We start from the raw sequence: 18,539 nt of genomic DNA on the forward strand, positions 1-18,539 counted from the left end.
TGCCGCTTTCGCCACTGCTGGCGTCTGTCCGCGTGGGGACGCCTTTGCCCTGCCTTTCTGAGTTGGCCGGGCCCAGGGGTGGGGAGTTCCAGGAGCACTGGGGTGAGGATCGGGGGTCCCTGGGGACCCGGCGGGGTTGGGGTGGCGAGGACTGGGGTGGAGGCGGGGAGGAACGGAGGGGCGCCGGAGCGGGAATGGGGAGAGAGGGGTGAGTAGAAAAGGTTTAGGTGGGAAGAAAGCGTCATTCTTCCCCCTCCTCGTGGTGTGAAATGCAAGGACCCAGGGTGCTGCCCGGGGACCACCGGAGTTGCAATTGTCAGGCGGCCGTGCTTTCCGGGAAGACCCCCCCCCCCCACCCCCACCCCCAGGCTTTCCTGCTGGTCTGCGGTTCCTGTTTATCTCACCACCCCGTCCTGTGCGTCCCCCTGCATCCTGTGCCCCCGGGGGACTCCGCTTCCCGCCGCTGGAGGCGCCTGGGAGTCACGCCCTCTCTCTTACTCCTCACTCCTAGAGAAATAAAAGTTTTCCTGCCTGAACCTGCCAATGAGAAATAGGAAAATTCCTGTGCAAACTTCTACATAAGCTTGTCCACAACAATCACTTTTAAAAACAACCTATTTAAGTAACGTCACTCGCTTGTGTAAAGTGGAGCGAGAGTGTTGTTAAGCCACACGGGCCTCTGAGGTTTTAGTCCCGGAGATGGCAAGACCGCATTTGGAGTTCAGGGCCCGGTCAGCCACAGTGGCGCTGACCAGTGCCCAGCCCTCCCTACGAGGATTGGGGTGCATATCCGCATTCTCGGCCGCGAGGATTGAGGTGCATATCCGCATTCTCGGCCGCGCGGAGGGAAGGGTGCAGTCTGACATTTGGAAGCCTAAGAACCGAGTCTGTTGCCTTCCAGTTTATTTTTTTAAGCCTTCCATCCTGTGTGTACTTTGCTTGAATGATTATTTTAAAGTACATGCCCTATTTTTGCCAATCTGACAGCTGTTTCCATAGAAACCAGAGGAGAAAGAGTCATTTTCAGCGGAGTTGTTAAAACTGTCTTCCAGGCGTCAGCTGTGAGTGCCAGTGAGTGCTGCACTTGCTCCTTCTGAGATGGTACTTAAAGAATTAAGGGAAAACTGTCTTCCAGGCGTCAGCTGTGAGTGCTGTACTTGCTCCTTCTGAGATGGTACTTAAAGAATTAAGGGTCTGAAATGTTCTTAGAGGCTAACAATCCAAATTGTTTAATTTTCTCACATCATTAATTTCGTAATCCTAGATGTCTGCCAGCGATGTTTGTTGACCTCCTTCAGTTCTTTGTAGTGGATGTGTCAGCCCTGATTTTTTTTTTCTTCTGCTCTGTGTGAGGGGCTCTTTGAAAATGGATAGCGTTCGCTCCCATTCTTTCCCCTTTCTTAAGGATAAACCAAGGATTATGAACTATCAGGCACTATTGCTGTTCTGGGTGACACTTGATTGTCAGTGATGCAAATGGTAAATTTTTTTAAAACTTATATTCGTATAATGTTACACGTTCTGTGTCAGTAGAGGACTTTTTCGCAAAAGCCCTGAGAGATGAGCAGGGGTTTGCTTGGCCATGGGCAGAGCTGAGTAGTGTAAATAGATGTGTGTTGTCGAAGAGAGGACAGCTTTTCTTTTCTGAGAAGTGTAAGTACATCAGTGGGTCTGGAGCTCAGGAGCCGGTGAAGGAGAGGAGGGGAAGGTGCCTGGAGAAATAGTGGGAGGCCTGGTCTACCCTTTTGGAGGAGTTTATTGAAGCCAGTGGAAACCAATGGAAATTACAAAAACAGTTGCCTTTATTGGTTTGGAGGCTTACAGAAGTAATAATAGACGCTGTAAAAATTTAAACAGCACTGAAGTATATATGATGGAAATATTAAATCCCTTACAGCCACCATCCTGCCACCCAAAATAACCACTATGAATAGTTTGGTGTATATTCCTTTAGATTTACTTATATTTGCATATGCTAACGTAGTGTAGCGTTACCATTTTTGCAAATTGGGTAGAGATTTTTTTGGCTGTTATGTTTCCTGTGCTATTCCTAGCATTTAGAATGGCGTATGGCAGTGATGGCGAACCTATGACCCGTGTCAGGTGACACGCGAACTCATTGTTTTGGTTGATTTTTCTTTGTTAAATGGTATTTAAATATATAAAATAAATATCAAAAATATAAGTCTTTGTTTTACTGTGGTTGCAAATATCAAAAAATTTCTATATGTGACACGGCACCAGAGTTAAGTTAGGGTTTTTCAAAATGCTGACACGCCGAGCTCAAAAGGTTCACCAGCACTGGCATATGGTATGGCATGTAGTGCACTCCTAATGAACTATTTAATGAATGAGTGAAGAACATGATTCAGAGATCAAACACTGAATAGGGTCTGGCAATGTTTGTTCGGTCAAGGTGGTTAATTTTTTTTTTTTAAGTTGGTTGCCAACATTTTTAAATTCATAACTTTCACATAGAGCCTGATTTCTGGCGGCTTTCCTTAATATTGGAACATTTGGCAACACAAAGCCCAAATTCCATTGTTCTTGTTGGATCTCCTTTAGATGGGCATGAATCTGTATTTACATCAGTATGGCTCTGTTGATATTCACCTTCATTGCCTAATGTCCAGGGTGTTCAAACCGTTGTTTATTTATTCTGTCTGTATCTTTAGTTGTTTTAGGTGGGAGGATACGTCTGGTCTCATGCCACCTTTACCCCAATCAGAAGTGCCAGTGTTTTCCTGAAAGGAATAAATTTGTATTTAAAAAACAACAACATCTTACAAGTTAGGCTTATAAGCATTACCTGCTTCTCCGGCCCCCTCCCCACCCCATTACTGTCAATTGATAAAACTTTGCTACTGTTTTTATGTAATTCATTTCTTATCCCCTAAATAATTTAGCATTAAAATAAAAATAGGTGTCTGCCCAGGCCGATGTGGCTCAGTTGGTTGGAGTGTCATCCCATACACTGAAAGGTTGCGGGTTCGATTTCTGGTCAGGGCACGTTCCTAGGTTGTGGGTTCCATCCCCGGTTGGGGTACATAGGGGAAGGCAACTGATTGATGTTTCTCTCTCAATAACATGTCCTTGGGTGAGGATTAAAAAGAAAAATAGACTTCCTCCAAGTAAAAATAAAAAATGGAAAGAAGAAAAGTTTTGAAAGTACATGTTGAAGAATAAGAAAAAAGTAAGTGAAGCCTCTTTGGTTTGTATTGCTCAAAGGCACTGCTGTAGGGGTGAGAAACCCCAGGTAATTAGTGTGAGATGTGTTAAAGGAAGGACTGACACACCTATTTCCTAACGTGTTATGTTTCCAGTTTGGTAAATAAATATTTTCCAGAGATATTTATAGTTTATTTTTTTGGGTTCTAGATAATCAAGCAAAAGAAAGATGAGCTTCGTCTATGGATTGCAGTCTGCTACTAGAAACTGTGTTTCCTTCCGATTTAATTTACTGACCAACTGGAGAAAATGTAACACAACAGCTATAACCTCACTGGACTGTCATCAAGTACAACTTAACCACATAGTAAATAATATTGAAGGCAAACTGGGAGTAAATCGGTGTAATAGGGTGACTTCTCTGCCTGGAAACTCACATTTCTATAGAACTTTTAATAACAAAAGGGCAGGATACCTCTTTTGTCTTAAAAGCAAGGACAATACATGTACAGCATGGCGTGACTCTTTTCCAAGACAGAAACTGATAGAAGAAGTTGCAGTAGGTCCCGCTCTTTCAGTATTGCATCCTCTAAACTGCTTTCCCATAAGAGACATCAGGAGTTTCCACACTTCTCCACGGTGGCAAGCTGCTCCCATCCCTCTCTTGTGGATAATTCTTAAACCAGTGCAGAAACTACTTGCAATCATTGTTGGCAGGTAAAATGCTTTAAAAAAAAAACCCAAAGCTTTTGTATTAAAGGATATTGGTAAAACTACACTTTGAAGGAAAATTCGTTAGATTTCCCTCCCATAGTTAGCTCAAAGTTAAGATTCAGTTTTGTTATGTAGGATTTAGTAATCTTGAAATAATTTACTGCATATTATCTTATAAAAATTATTCTTATGTATCTCATATAGACACTTTTTAAAAGATTGACGTTGTATACGTGATTGCAAAAAGATTCAGAAATGTTGATTATAACTCATGGATAAGAACAGTGCTTTACAAACATCCCATTTTTAGTGTATGGGATTTGAGGCAGTAGATCACGAAACTGAAGAATTTTGCTTATTTAAGAATGAGCTTGCTTAGCCCGATTGGCTCAGTGGTTGAGCGGCACCTATGTACCAGGAGATCACAGTTTGATTCCCTGTCAGGGCATGTGCTGTGTTGCAGGCTCCACCCCCAGTAGGGGGCGTGCAGGAGGCAACTGGTCAATGATTCTCATCATTGATGTTTCTCTCCTCTCCCTCTCTAAAATCAATAAAAATGTATTTTTAAAAAAGAATGAGCCGTTACACCTAAAACTAATACAAAATAATATTGAATGTAAACTTTAATTGAAAAATAAAATTTAAAGTTCGCTAAAGAAAATTAAAAAATAAAGTGAAGGAGTTAATATTTTTTTAAAAAAGAACAGAACAAAGAATGGGCTCACTCCTAGCCAAGTTAATTCTTAAACCATTAATATTTACTTATTTTTTTCTATTCTGTTTTTAACAAATCTTTATTATTTTCTCTTGGTAGTCCTTTATAATAATTAATATTTTTAAAGCTAAATGGCAGTACTTTATATCTGATTTAATTTGCTCTCCCCATAAGCCTGTTTTCTCTTATTGGCTCCATGAAGATTGAAGAAAGGTAAAGTTAAGCATTATCTCTTCATAAAGCTTTCTTATGTTTAATAACAGTGAACTTCCTTCTAGCCTTCTTACTTTCATACCAGCCCAATTTTGTTTTTATCAAAATTGAGAACTTGTACCCTGTAATTTATTGTGTCCTTTATGATTTGGCATCAGCATGCGGAAAATAGACAGCCAGATTAGCTCTCAGTGTAAGTAACTACTGTCGAAGAAAACCAGAACTCGGCCATAGTTAAAGCAGTAAAAACAGATTTTATTCTGGAGTATTGTAGTAGGAGAAAGGAGGCCTCGGTGTAGAACCAGAGTCAATTCTGAATACATCATGGCCAAGTAGGAATTCATTTCTAGCCGAGGAGCAGGGGTCAGGGGTCGGCGGATGGAAAATTAGAGGCAACATCGGGAGTAAGGGGAGATTCTGCCTGAACAGACCTAACACGATTCTTGCTGAAGGCAGGTGAGGGTGATCGGGTATCACCTGGGGGCTGGTGGAGGATGCAGCTCCCAGTTAGATTCGGGGTGATCAGATATGGAGGATGGGGGATTCTGGCTAATATTGGACCGTGCAGAGTCTGAAAGTGAAGGCCTAGTTGAAGAGGAGTTCAGGAGACCCCGAGTTGCGTTTGCTGGAGGAAAGAATCCTTGTCACAGGTCAGCCTGGGTTCTTGGGCCAGTAGCTCTTTTCCATCCTTTTAAATTATTTATTTTTAACGTTTTTATTGTTGTGGTTACGACTGTAAATTTTCTTTTAGAATATTTTTTTAAATAAATTTAAACAAATAATGACAAGTCATGTAAAGTTTTAAATAGGGTTTGCCCACCCCTGCTTTAGACTCTAAAGTTTAGAAGCATTTTCGGTGTGACAACAAAGTTAAGATAACTTAAAGAAGTTATTTTATAAAATAATTTTTTGTCAAGAGAATGATGTGTAGGTTTTAAATTTTTGTTGTGCTTTCATAGATGAACTCACAAAGAAAATATTTTTGTCCCAGTCTTGAAAACATTGCTTCTTGTCAGAATGTCTCTGGGCTCTGATGAGCAGCAGGGAGTGTTGTTGCCGGGTAGAAATGGGAGCTCCCCAGGTGTTACCTATAAAATCTCTGATTTCCTTCTTTTCTTTGCTTGTGCTCTTATTACCTGTCCTTTGTCATGTCTAGAGGGGATGGAGTTTCTGCTACTGAGCAATACTTATCTCTAAAATCAGTGCTGAGGTAGTTTCACTTGCTGAAGCACTGGCAGCTTATGCTGGGGGTCTGATCAGCAGTGGGGAGAATGGTGGTTCAAGGTAGAGATGTTTATGTGGGCAGTCCATTCCCAATGACGTGGTCAAGGGCTCAGACTCTGGAATCACATTGCTTCATTGTTTGGTTTTCCTCTTATCACCTCTACGACCTAGGACAAATTGCTTAACTTCCCTCCGTCTCCATTTTCTCTCCTGTAATGGTTCTTATGAAGGTTGAATGAGATGACATCTGTATGAGGATTAGAAGAGTACATTATATGTGGTCAGCAGTCAGTCAGTGTTAACTAGTGGTAGTTTAGTAATAAACCCCCTCATTTAACGTTTACCTTTAAAATAACTGAAGAAAATTAAAATGAACATTAGACTTTTTTAACTATAGCTCTATATAGTTAATTTTTTCATTTAGCTAAGAATTTTATAAATTTTTGAAAAAAACATTTATACCGAGGAATATCATAAATTCAAGTATTTGATGACATAAAATTCTAGCAATAAGCATTTAGTTTTGGTGATATGTACTGATACTATTATCAGAACCTTGAATTTTTCTTTTCGTTCTAGGGGCATAAGGAAATGGTGGCACGCACTTCCTCCCAACAAGAAGGAACACTTTAAAGAAAGTGTAAGGAAGAACAAATGGAAGTTACTCCTGGGGTTGAGTACTTTTGGATTTCTCTTCGTAGTGTTTTATTTCACTCACCTGGAAGTGAGTCCAATCACAGGAAGGACCAAGCTACTGCTGTTGGGGAAAGAACATTTCAGTCTTTTAGCAGAACTGGAATATGAAGCAGTAAGTAGTAAGGATTGTTTTTAATTAATTGCTTAATATAATGCTGAAAGCAGGAAAGGTTCTTAAATATTTATTGTAGACTTTGATAGGAAATTAGCATCATAAACCCCCCGTCCCCAGCAAAGGCTCAGACCTTTCATATTTAGTATTCCTACTGACTATCTTGCTTTCCTCCCATTCACCCAGCTAACTCCTTTTTATCACAGGTCAGCTTAAATGCCACTTTCTCTGGAGGGCTTTCCTTCATTATCCAAACTGGGTTAGGCAGGGGCTACATTGGGCTCAAGGGGGTCTCCTTCATATCGACTGAATTATGAATCAGCGCCTTTGCAGTTGTGCCCAGTGCTTGGTGTTATTTCTCCTACTTTATTTTTTCTTTGCATATGATACTTTTCCTTGAAAGCACTTATCACATGGGTAACATAATTATTTACACGATTATTTACTTGCTGATTTGTCTTCCTTAGAGTAAGCTCCATGGGGGCAGAGACCCCATCTGTTTTGTTTATGATTTTCTCTAGTACAGTGCACAAAGCAGTGCTTAGTATCTATTTAGGTCTATAGTCTTGATTTTTTTGTACCTTGAAAGTAAAGTAGAATAAAAGGTTTTTGATTTCTTTTGTAATATCAGTTTTGACAATTTGTGATAATTTTTGAACGCAAAATAAAGTTGGAATTTCGAAGCCTTGGCTACTTGGGGAGTATAACTCAGGTGGCTAACCATTTTGCACTACTAGTGAGCTCTCGAGGGCAGATCATCTTTCTGTCCCCAGTGCATAGCTCGTACACCGTGTGTGCTCAATCCGTGTTCACGTCTCACAGCCCCCCTGGATAGCTCTGTCAGGGTTAGAACTTTATCTCTTTTGTTCCAACTGAGTTTCCGAGTTTGCCAGTGGAAAGGTATCATTAAAAAGAGAAATAACAATGTTTTTTTCACTAGAACATCCTTCCTAGTAGAATTTATACAGATTTGAGATGTTTCTTAGAATATAATCTAGTCAGAGGCAAATTTGAGGAAAGTGTTTGGGAAATACTGACATGGGCCAATTTCTACCATTCACATTACCAAGAAGCTTTAAAAAATGATACACATGTACATACATATATTCTCTTCTTTATTTCTTACTTTTTAATCTACAAATTTAAAACCTGCTTGGTACAAAAATTCAAACACAAGTTCTTATAGGGCCATTACTAAGTACTGTAATTGCAGTAGTTTTTCCTTATTCGTGGTTCCTTTTCCTTTTAGCCTCCACTCTGATTTTATTAATAGTTTTGGGTTTACAACACTTGGTAGGGTAAGCATTCCCCAAGCAGACAGAATATCTTTTCCCATCAGACATTCAGGTAAAGGAGACAAGTTATTTGCATAAGCCTGTTTAAGCATTCCAGCTTTCATAATCCCATCAACCTTTCCATTGGGAGAAAAACCTTTATGTTCTCTCAATCTAATGGTAGCTCACACCAGGACTTCACCAATGGATTTTGGTACCCCCGTTTGTGGGGTGCCCATCTCAAGGAGTCCAGAAACTTCTCTACCTCTCGACCCTTTTACCCACTCTGATGTAAAGGCTTTGGGTTCCCAGTGAGGGGTTGAGTCAAGGGACCCAGGTTTTTTTTGTCAGTCTTCATTTTGATTCATCTCCCTAACTATTGCTTGAAGGAATTACAGGTCAGATTTCTCATTATAATCTTTGAATCTTGGCTTTCAAAATGTCTCCAAACAGGATAAATAAAGTAGACTTGCTTGAGGCCCTTTAATTCTGGGAGTTCAGTGGGGGTCCTTTTGGCCTGCTTCACCTTGGGTAGTTCTGTATTAAAACCTTTGCTTGAACCCCATCAGTGTCTGTTTTTTTCATAACTAACCACTCAGCATAATATAGAGAAAATGATATGCCCAGTTGTTCTAAACATTTTAGTAATTTCTTTTCAATCTGTGTGAATAAAACACTTAAAATTAATCAAATGTGGAATTTTTTTTTTGTAGAGGCTTAACTTTCTTATTAAGTATAAGGTGTTTTTCTATTCAGGAGGTTATGAAAATAATTTTCTTTTGTATTTTACTTTCTTTCATGAAATCTTTATGTTCTCTAGGCAATATTTTGTTTTCTAAAATACTTATAAAAATAAAAATAATATGTAAGCATTTTATTTACTTACTAGAGGCCCGGTGCAAGAAATTCATGCATAAGTGTGGGGGGGGTCCCCTCAGCCTGGCCTGCACCCAATCCAGGACCCCTTGGGGGATGTCCAACTACCTCTCGCAATCCGGGACCACTGGCTCCTAACCACTCGCCTGCCTGCCTGATCGCCCCTAACCGCCTCTGCCTGCCTGCCTGTTTGCCCCTAACTGCTCCCCTGCCGGCCTGATCACCCCTAACTGCTCCCCTGCTGGCCTGATAGGCCCTAACTGCCTCTGTGTCGCCCCGCACCCAGGACCCAGGATTTCCTCCTCCACCTGGTCGCAGGCACCCGGGACCTGGGCTTCCCTCCCTCTGGCCAGCCACAAGTACCCAGGACCCGGGCTGGCCACAGCCGCAGGGGACCATGGGCAGGCGGCTTCGTCTTGGCCGCAGTAGCCGCAGGCGCTGGCACCTGGGACTGTGGGGTGGGCAGCTTGTCCCTCTCCTGGGCTGCAGGTGCAGCAGGGGACCGGCAGGCGGCTTCGTCTTGGCCGCAGTAGCCGCAGGCGCTGGCACCTGGGACTGTGGGGTGGGCAGCTTGTCCCTCTCCTGGGCTGCAGGTGCAGGTGCAGCCATTGGTGCCCAGAATCATGGGGTGGGTGACTTGTCCCTCTCCCGGGCCATAGCCCCAGCCACTGGTGCCTGGGACCGTGGGGCAGATGGCTTGCCCCTCTACCGGGGCGCAGGGGCAGCTGCTGGTGCCTGGGACTGTGGGGCAGGTGGCTTGTCCCTCTCCTGGGCTGCAGCCTGGCTCCCCATTCCTCTCTCCCCAGTGCTGAGTGTCTGAGCAGTGATGGTGTGACCCATTTGCATATTAGCTCTTTATTATATAGGATAGGCCAGTGGTTGGCAAACTGTGGCTCACGAGTCACATGCGGCTTTTTGGCCCCTTGAGTGTGGCTCTTCCACAAAATACCGACTTCTGTGCATGGGCCACAAAGTTTCAATCGCACTGTACATGTGCGCCCGAACATGGTATTTTGTGGAAGAGCCATACTCAAGGGGCCAAAGAGCCGCATGTGGCTCACGAGCCGCAGTTTGCTGACCACTGGGATAGGCTAATAGAAAAGATGAGTGAAGATTTTATTTGAACTAATTTATGTGAAAAATTTTAGTTATTAGAATTTATTCAGTTTGTGAGAAACCACATTGCCTTTGCAAGAAAATTCAAATTTGAGAAATTTGAGTGTATTATATATGCGAATATTTACATAATTAAAAATTAAAATGTTCAACAATAAGTAACCATATAACTCTCATGAAGCAATATAAACATTTTGTCAAGCTAAAACTCTTAAAGACAAATTTTCTTTCTAATCTTTCAGTACATGGAAGAATTTAAAAATGATTTTCTAACTGAGAAAGATGCCCAGTACCTGAACATTAAAGAAGTGTTTTATCATTTAATTGAATGCAATAAAGATATCCCAGGGATCTCCGAGATCAAGTGGATCATTCATGTGGTTGATTCCCCAGATATAAATGCCTTTGTGCTTCCGGTAAGTAAATGTTCTCAAGCCTAATTTTTAATGGTTAAATTTAACTGTCTTGTTTTTTTTAAGGTGTTCTAATTGCTTATATTATTTTCTTTATGGTGCAGAATGGACATGTGTTTGTCTTCACTGGGCTTTTCAATGCTGTGGCTAATGTGCACCAACTTGCCTTCATTCTGGGCCATGAAATAGCACATGCAGTACTTGAGCATGCTGTAAGTACCTAAAGTGAGTGCTCCGTTGTTGAAATACTGTAGTTAGCAAGTGAAATCTTTTAAAGAGCTGAATCTTTTCAGTTTTCTTTTTATTTTCTTTCTCTTTCTTTTGGATGGAATTTTAGTTTTCAGTTATTGTCTTATTCTGTTACCTGAAAAAACATGATTGTCTAATTTGGGGAGTTTTTATGGTCTTTAGTATTTGATATTGAATAATTAGTGTTTCTCTTAAGTACTATTTTTATCACCTGTCTCTTTTACTAAGAAGTAATTATTCTCAACCTCTAATTATTTCAAATTAGGTTTAAAATTTTTTATAATTATTAGCATACTGGTAATCTAGTCAGAAAATTAATTGTGGGAAAGTGATATTACTATTTAAGTGGGTAAATTGGTTTTCTTGCTTTTTTATTCATTCTCTGAGGATAGCTTGGAGCATCTTTGAAAATGTCTAGAAAGATATGCCATATATAATTAATGAAGAGAAATAATAATGATACCTTGCCATTTTACAGTTTATTGAGCTTTTTAACACGTACCTTCTCATTCATAATTTTAATGCCATCCTCATGAGGTATGGATTTAATATCCCATATTGTCTATGAGGAAACCAATGTTTAAAAAGGCTCTAAGTAACATCACTGATGTGACAAAGTGGAAGAATTGGGACTTTAACCCAGGTCTTCTGTTTTCAAGTCCATTGTTGCTCCCTTTTACCACAGTTACCTGGTTGTTGGCAGCACTTTCTTATAGGTCACAGAATTCAAATTGGTTCATGTTCCTGTGAAGGCACATCTGTTTGTTTGACTTGGTGTGAGCCCATAGAAGTTTATATTTATTTACTCATATTTTATTTTTATTCATTAAAAATTATGCATGGCTCTTTTTTAATCCATTTATTTATTGATATACAGCACAGGGAATATAGTCAAAATATTGTAATAGCTTATGGGAATAATGTATAAGGTATATAAGCGTTGAATCACTCTTTGAAACTAATATAATATTGTATGCCAATTATACTTTAATAAAAGTTTTTAAAAATATGCATGGCTCTTTTGTCCACATAATCAGAGAGAGGTATATTCTCTTTAATTGAAAACGTGAAGGTAAATAGTGAAAGGATTGTGAAATGCTATATAGGAAATGCAAGTAATATTAACTTTAAATGGAAATGATAATATTACTAATTTCTTTAAAATTCATCTCAAATTCTACCTATTCCTTAGAGTATTAATTAGATGAGGTGGGCCAAAGTTGTGCTTTTCTGAAGCACAAATAGTAAAAATCTTTATTTCTTCTGAGTTGTAGGAAAAATTTAAAAATATGTCCTTTAAAGAAACATATACAAGAATAAATCTGAGCAGTTAAAATAGATTTTATCTTTCAAGAAATGGCTTCAGAACTATAAAATCAATTAATTTTGGCCATTTTTAGCATTTAAAAACTGTTAATATTTAGTGCATTGTTTTCCTGGCATCTCATTCAATGCTGCATTCAGCATATTGTTACAATCTCTGTCAGTGCAAGAACAATAATTAGATGAGACACAAAAAGTAAATAGCAGCCTTAGAAATAGAAAATAGTTACCAATATTACTTTGGCAGAGGTCTTAGACATGATCAACACTATGTTTTCTCTTTTAGGAGTCTCCATTTTGATTTGATGGAGCCTTTTATGTTGTATTCTTTAGTCCACAAATAACATAGATTTTTCTGTATAATAGCAATTATATTCTTCAGTAATTAATAACAGAGATTTTCTTCTTCCCTAACAACTTCATCATTTGGAATTTTACTCTTTCATGCTAAAATAATTCCATAATTGTTTCTTATGACCCATAGTGCTTTTCTTTTTTTAATCTTCACCTGAAGATATTTTTTCCATTGTTTTTTAGTGAGAGTGGAAGGGAGGGATAGAGGGCAAAGGAGACCGAGAGGGAGAGAGGAAGAAACATTGATGTGACAGAAACACATCAATTAGTTGCCTCCCATGCGTGCCTCGACCAGGGCTGGGGATGGACACTGCAACTGCAGTACATGCCCTTTACTGGGAATTGAACCCATGATCTTTGGGTGTGTGGGCTGGTGCTCTAACCATTTAGCAACACTGGCCATGGCCGACCCACAGTTCTTATCATGAAATAAAGAATGCTTCATGAGGGCAGATTATATTGTAAAGAGAAATATTCTAGTGGTTACTTTTAGTTGTTAGCCATGTTTCATACATTGAAGTAATGATTTCTATATTGTCAGTATTAGCAACATTGTCACATACCTTCACATGAGGGATAGTATATTTTGGATTGTAGTCAAACTTTATTGTGCTCAGACTGGTGAAAATAGCAGTTAAGGCTTTTGTATTTTAAAGAAGATACAGTTTTCAGTCTAACAATGAACAATGCTGTGCACTAGACTTATGAATATTATTACTAAAAACAACTATTTTAAGTAAAACCTTTTGTGATTATTGCTATAAGTAAATACAAAAATTCAAAGAATCCAGTTTCCTGGTGAGAAATACCAAACTTATAAAATTGCAAACCCATATAAAGTGAATCATACTTCATATATAAGATCATGATGGCCAAAAGATTTTTATTTAAAGTAAACTTCTAATTTTTTTCTGAATTGTTCCTTGTTTTAACTGCTTCATGTGTTAGGTAGTGTGTAGTCTCTGTCCAAAAAGTATAATAAACACATTTATGTGATTTTAAAAAAGAATTAGCAACTATATTAGAAACTAAAATTTCTTGGGTTTGATTCCTTGTCCTTTTTCTAATAGCTGTGTAAATTGGGGGCAACTTTTAACCTGGCTCCATCTTAGTTTCTTTAACTATAAAATAGGGATAATAGTACATATTTCACAAGATTGCTATGCTTGTTAATATAAGAAACCAGAAATTAATGAACCTGTCATTGTATCTGAGTGATGGTAAGTGCTCAGTATATGTGAGTGAATGAATCTATATCTATCTCTCTCTCTCTATATATAAATGCTGGTTGATCAGTTGCTATGACATGCACTGACCACCAGGGGGCAGACGCTCAACACAGGAGCTGCCCCCTGGTGGCTGGTGTGCTCGCACAGCGGGAGTGCTGCTCAGCAAGCTTACAGAGTGGCGGTGGCAGGTGCAGTGGGCCCGGGATGAGTGGGAGCAGTGCTGCGCAGCGCCAGGCCCAGGCTCGGGCTCCTCCTCAGCTGCCTGCCACTTCATGCACTACTACACCCCTCGGGGGATGTCGGACTGCCGGGGATTGGGCTGAAACTGACAGTCCTACATCCGCCGAGGGGTCCCGGATTGCGAGAGGGCACAGGCCAGGCTGAGGGACCCCACTGGTGCATGAATGTGTGCACCGGGCCTCTAGTGAATATATAAGTATGTAAGCAAGGGATGGAACAAGCACACTAGGAAAGGATAAAGCACGCAGAAGAAAAAAAAAACTTACAATCTTAGTTTTTGAAGGTCATTTAAACGTAAGTAGTTATTTAATGTGATTACACATGATGAACTAGGAAATGTAAGCATGTGCTGTCTCAATTTATTAAGTGTAATTTTCATTATTGCGATTATTCTCAGGCAGAAAAGGCCAGCGTGGTTCATTTATTGGATTTCCTAGGTCTAATTTTCCTCACAATGATTTGGGCCGTTTGTCCTCGAGATAGCTTGGCAATTGTGGGCCAGTGGTTGCAGTCTACATTGAAAGAGGTAAGTCTGAGACAATAACTTGAATTTCTAATGGCCTGTGGTGAGGATATTTTAATGTTACTGTAAAGCAACAAATGTCAGAGATGTTTTAACATATTGTCATGAAATCTGGGGACTAATTTAGTGTTTTATTGTTTTCTCATTTTGGGGGGATATTCTCTCAAATGTTGGAGATAGATGGATTGGAAGAGCTTAGCCACTTTTGGCTTTACCTTCAAACTTTCCACTTTTGTTTCTCATATTGACTGTGGTGTACCCACTGGATGATTCTCTGCCCTCCCCCCCCCAAATATTTGGGTTTTCATGGAGAACTCTTAAAAGCTGTAAACTTCTATGGGCACAGGGTTGGCTGAGCTACTTTATCACCCTTACCTCCTCACTCCTAGTTAAACTAACATTGCCTAGAAAATATTGAAAGGACAGTCCTATTAGGTGTTTGTTAACTTTTGTTTTAGTACTTATGTATAGTGATAATCATCTCATAAGATGTGTTGTCTCTCATTTTGTTCAAAACATAGCAATATTGAAAGTAGGTTTCGCAATCTTGATAATTGCTTTGTTAACTATGATTAATTATTTTATTTTACATCTTTTTTTTCAAATTTTTCTTCTTGTCCTGGGAGGTTTGGTTATTTAGGAACAATCTGTTATTTGTCTATTTAATGATTTGTGGAGCACCCATCAGAGTGCCATCTGGGTGCTGTTTAAATCTAATGTGTAAAATTCTTTGAGACAAATTGCTTTAGAAATTGGATAACTAAGTCTTTTATTCAGTGTTACCATATCATTTGGCTTCATTTATATTGAAATAACTGTTCTTAAAAGGAAAAAGAAGGAATGGTTATTGCTTAGGTTATAGGATCTCATCTTTTGAATTTTATTTCTGTTATGATGTGCTGGGAAGTCAAAGGAGTTAATTTAGTTTTTTCGCTATCTATCAATAGATAGCCTTTTCCATAATGGAATCAGAAGATTTGGTCATAAAGATAACTTGTAGCTATTTCTTTTTTGAAATACTTGATGAATTCTGCTACTTCAGTATAATTCTTTAATTTAAGAATTAAAATAAAGTAGGAATTACTTCTCTTAGAACTCTTGTCCCCCTAAATCAAGTGTCCCCCAAACTTCAGTGACAAGGAAATATTTCTAGAAAGCTTGCCTGTTGTAATTAGAGAGCGAGAAGAATGAGTATAGTGAAGTCACTACGGAAGGGGAATTGCTGACATTTATCTGCAGGAGAAAGGAAGAGAAGAAGGAAGAAGGAAGGGCCCTCACTTAACCACTGGGGAGCTCTATGTTTGTGATCTTAAAGATTTGGGTATAGTGTAGCAGCCCTCAATGAGTGCAATGAGGCAGGGTTTTGAGAGTTATTAATAATAATTATAGTAGCTAACTTATGAAATGCTTACCATATGTTAGGCACTAGGATAAACAATACAGATGAATTATGTACAGGGGTTAAGAATACAGGCTCTGATCAGATGAATTTAGACTCTTTAGATCTAAACTCTATAGAACCTGGGCAGGTTACTTTACTTATATAGGTCTCAATTTCTTCATTTGTGAATTGAAGTAATAATATTGGCTAATTCAAATCATTGTTGTGAAATGAATGATACATTTTAAGCAGGATTTCTCAATGTAACCCCAGCCCTATTGATATTTTTGGACTGGATAATGCTTTTTTTAAAAAAAATATTTTTATTGATTTCAGGGAGGAAGGGAGAGGGAGAGAGAGAGAGAAACATCAATGATGAGAGAGAATCATTGGCTGCTTCCTGCACATCCCCTACTGGGGATCGAGCCCGCAACCTGGGCATGTGTTCTTGACCAAATTGAACCTGGGACGCTTCAGTCTGAAGGCTGACGCTCTATCCACTGAGCCAAACCAGCTAGGGCTAGACTGAAAATTCTTTTTGGAGAGTTGTTCTGTGCACTGCAGGATGTTTAGGAGCCTTTAAGCATCTAGCTGCTTCTAAACATCTGGCCTCTACCCACTAGATGCCAGTAACATTCTTCCTTCCCACCCTCCCCGTCCTGCTCCCCCAGACAATCAAAACTGACTCCAGATATTTCCAAATGTCCCCAGGGGACACAGTTACATCCCTTAGGAACCACTGATTTAAAGCATTTAGCACAGTGCCTGGCACAGAGTAAGGACCCAATAAATAGGAGCTATTATCATTGTTTGCTCATTTTATCCTCTCTGCAACATGTGATGCTACTGGGCTTAGATGTGTTAAATAATTAGCCCAGGGTGAACAGTTAAAAAGTGTCAGCATGTGGACTTGAACCTGATTTTGTCTCCTTTGAAAGCCAGTGTTTTTAATTAGTTATACTATCAGTGGACTTGATGGGACACCTGGAGATGAATTGTGGAGAGTGAAGACACTGTATGACACAGTTTAGCAACCTAAAACAGACATTACCGAGGAGGAAGGAAGTAATAGACAATGGTCACATACTGTGAGTCAGATTGATTATATTATTTCTAGCTCTCACTGGCATGTACTTCTGAAAAATTGCTTCCCCAATTAATAGCTCTTTTCTCAAAAGTTCTGCCTATTGATCCATCTCCTGCAAAGTTTTAGTGCTTACTGAAAATGAGAATTTAACTGGAAAGCATTCACATAAATACAAGTAATTAGGAAAATTAAAGTTACAATATCTATTTGCATTTTTTAATTGAGGTTGGAAGAAAATTTCATTTTCCTAACTAATCAATACCTAGAAAAAAAGGAAATTAAGATAGTTCGTCAAAGAAAGAACATTCTGCTATATGGTTAATTTTCCAACTGAAATAAATCCTCTGGTAGTGTCACTGGCTATTATATGGCTATACTTTTTCAATTTTCTTTTAAAACTCCAAGATCAAGCTATTCCTTGGCCATAATAAAAGGCTGCATCAATAAGCTTTCTTAGGGAATCTTCCACACAGTAGGTGGAGATTATAAATGGGTGAAAAGTACTCTATGTGATACAATAGACTCTCCAGAAGTTTGTAGGCATGATTTTGTTTTTATTCTTTCTATGTTTTAAAAAATATTAATATCTGGTGGAGGAAATAAAGGCTGCACTGTATGTTTTATGCCATGGTGTTCTTTAAATGTTAATAAGTGGAGAGTATAAAAACTTGATTCTAGGTACTCCATGAAATTAACTTTAAAAGTCTCATTTTGCTGTGAAATAACCTGAGTGGAGCTTTTCTTTTCTATTTCTTCTTAGTATTTGTTCAGTAGACCATACAGTAGAACACTGGAGGCTGAAGCTGACAAAATTGGACTACGGCTTGCTGCAAAGGTAAAATGTTCAGCAGTTGAGAATACACAGTGTCCTTCACACAGTAAAAGATAAATGTGTATTGTCTTAATGAAGTTTGGCATGGACAGTGAATGAGAGATTGTATTCAGTTTTTCATTAACACCATTTTAAATCTGCACCTTCTGGAAACTAACGTTCTCTTTATTGTACTCTTTTCCCTTATTTTGTGGACCTAAGGAGTCTTTTTGAATAAATAAGATGATGTGTAGCTGTTTTTCCAGACTGGGAGAAAGGTTTATCATATTGTAGCTATGATCCCGGCTGAGCAAACTGAATTTTCACCATTAAAATAAATGATAGAAGAGCAGACTTATTACTCTGTATCTTTCAGATTACTTTTGTTATAGCAGATGGCTTATTTTTACTCTCCATAGACTGCAGCTCTGGGTGTTTGCCCTGATTTAAGTTAGCTTTGTTCATGTCTACTTAACAGGGCACTTGGTGCTGGGTTGCTGTTTTTAATCACCTGTGATAACTGAGTATTAGCAGTAGTAGGATTTAATTAGGAGTAAAACTGAACTTTTTAAAATGAGTGAAAACAGTGCTACTTCATATATTAAATTAAAGATGTATTTGATTCTTTGTTGAGTTTTCGATAGTTATTAAAAGTCCTAACTATTAAAAATCATTATTATTTGAACTTCTCATTTTGAGTTTTATGGATTTAATTTCATAAATCAAGGTATTACTCATTCACAAAAGCAAAAGCAGTTTTTTAGATGTTACGTAAGTAGAATTAAGTAAATTATCAGATGGGTAGATGAAGAGGTTCCCAA

At 38.9% G+C, this 18,539-nt stretch overlaps 1 protein-coding gene across 3 annotated transcripts in view; it reads left to right on the forward strand.

Moving 5' to 3' along the window:
- The first annotated feature begins 6 nt into the window (after window positions 1–6).
- The window catches only part of OMA1 (OMA1 zinc metallopeptidase), a 48,835-nt gene continuing 30,302 nt past the window's right edge, over window positions 7–18,539 (forward strand). For 2 of the 3 annotated variants that reach the window (XR_001362781.1, XM_005869845.2), the window contains exons 1-7: window positions 7–102; window positions 3,379–3,885; window positions 6,614–6,842; window positions 10,351–10,524; window positions 10,626–10,733; window positions 14,314–14,442; window positions 17,668–17,742. Coding sequence is in view for 2 of the 3 variants with exons in the window: in XM_005869845.2 (XP_005869907.1) it covers window positions 3,398–3,885; window positions 6,614–6,842; window positions 10,351–10,524; window positions 10,626–10,733; window positions 14,314–14,442; window positions 17,668–17,742 (1,203 nt within the window). In the remaining variant the exon portion in view is untranslated. Of the gene's footprint in view, window positions 103–987; window positions 1,072–3,378; window positions 3,886–6,613; window positions 6,843–10,350; window positions 10,525–10,625; window positions 10,734–14,313; window positions 14,443–17,667; window positions 17,743–18,539 lie in introns of those variants that run through there. The other variant, XM_005869846.2, reaches the window with a different exon arrangement.

The sequence above is a fragment of the Myotis brandtii genome, unplaced genomic scaffold, assembly GCF_000412655.1.
Source record: "Myotis brandtii unplaced genomic scaffold, ASM41265v1 scaffold304, whole genome shotgun sequence".
Classification (NCBI taxonomy): domain Eukaryota; kingdom Metazoa; phylum Chordata; class Mammalia; order Chiroptera; family Vespertilionidae; genus Myotis; species Myotis brandtii.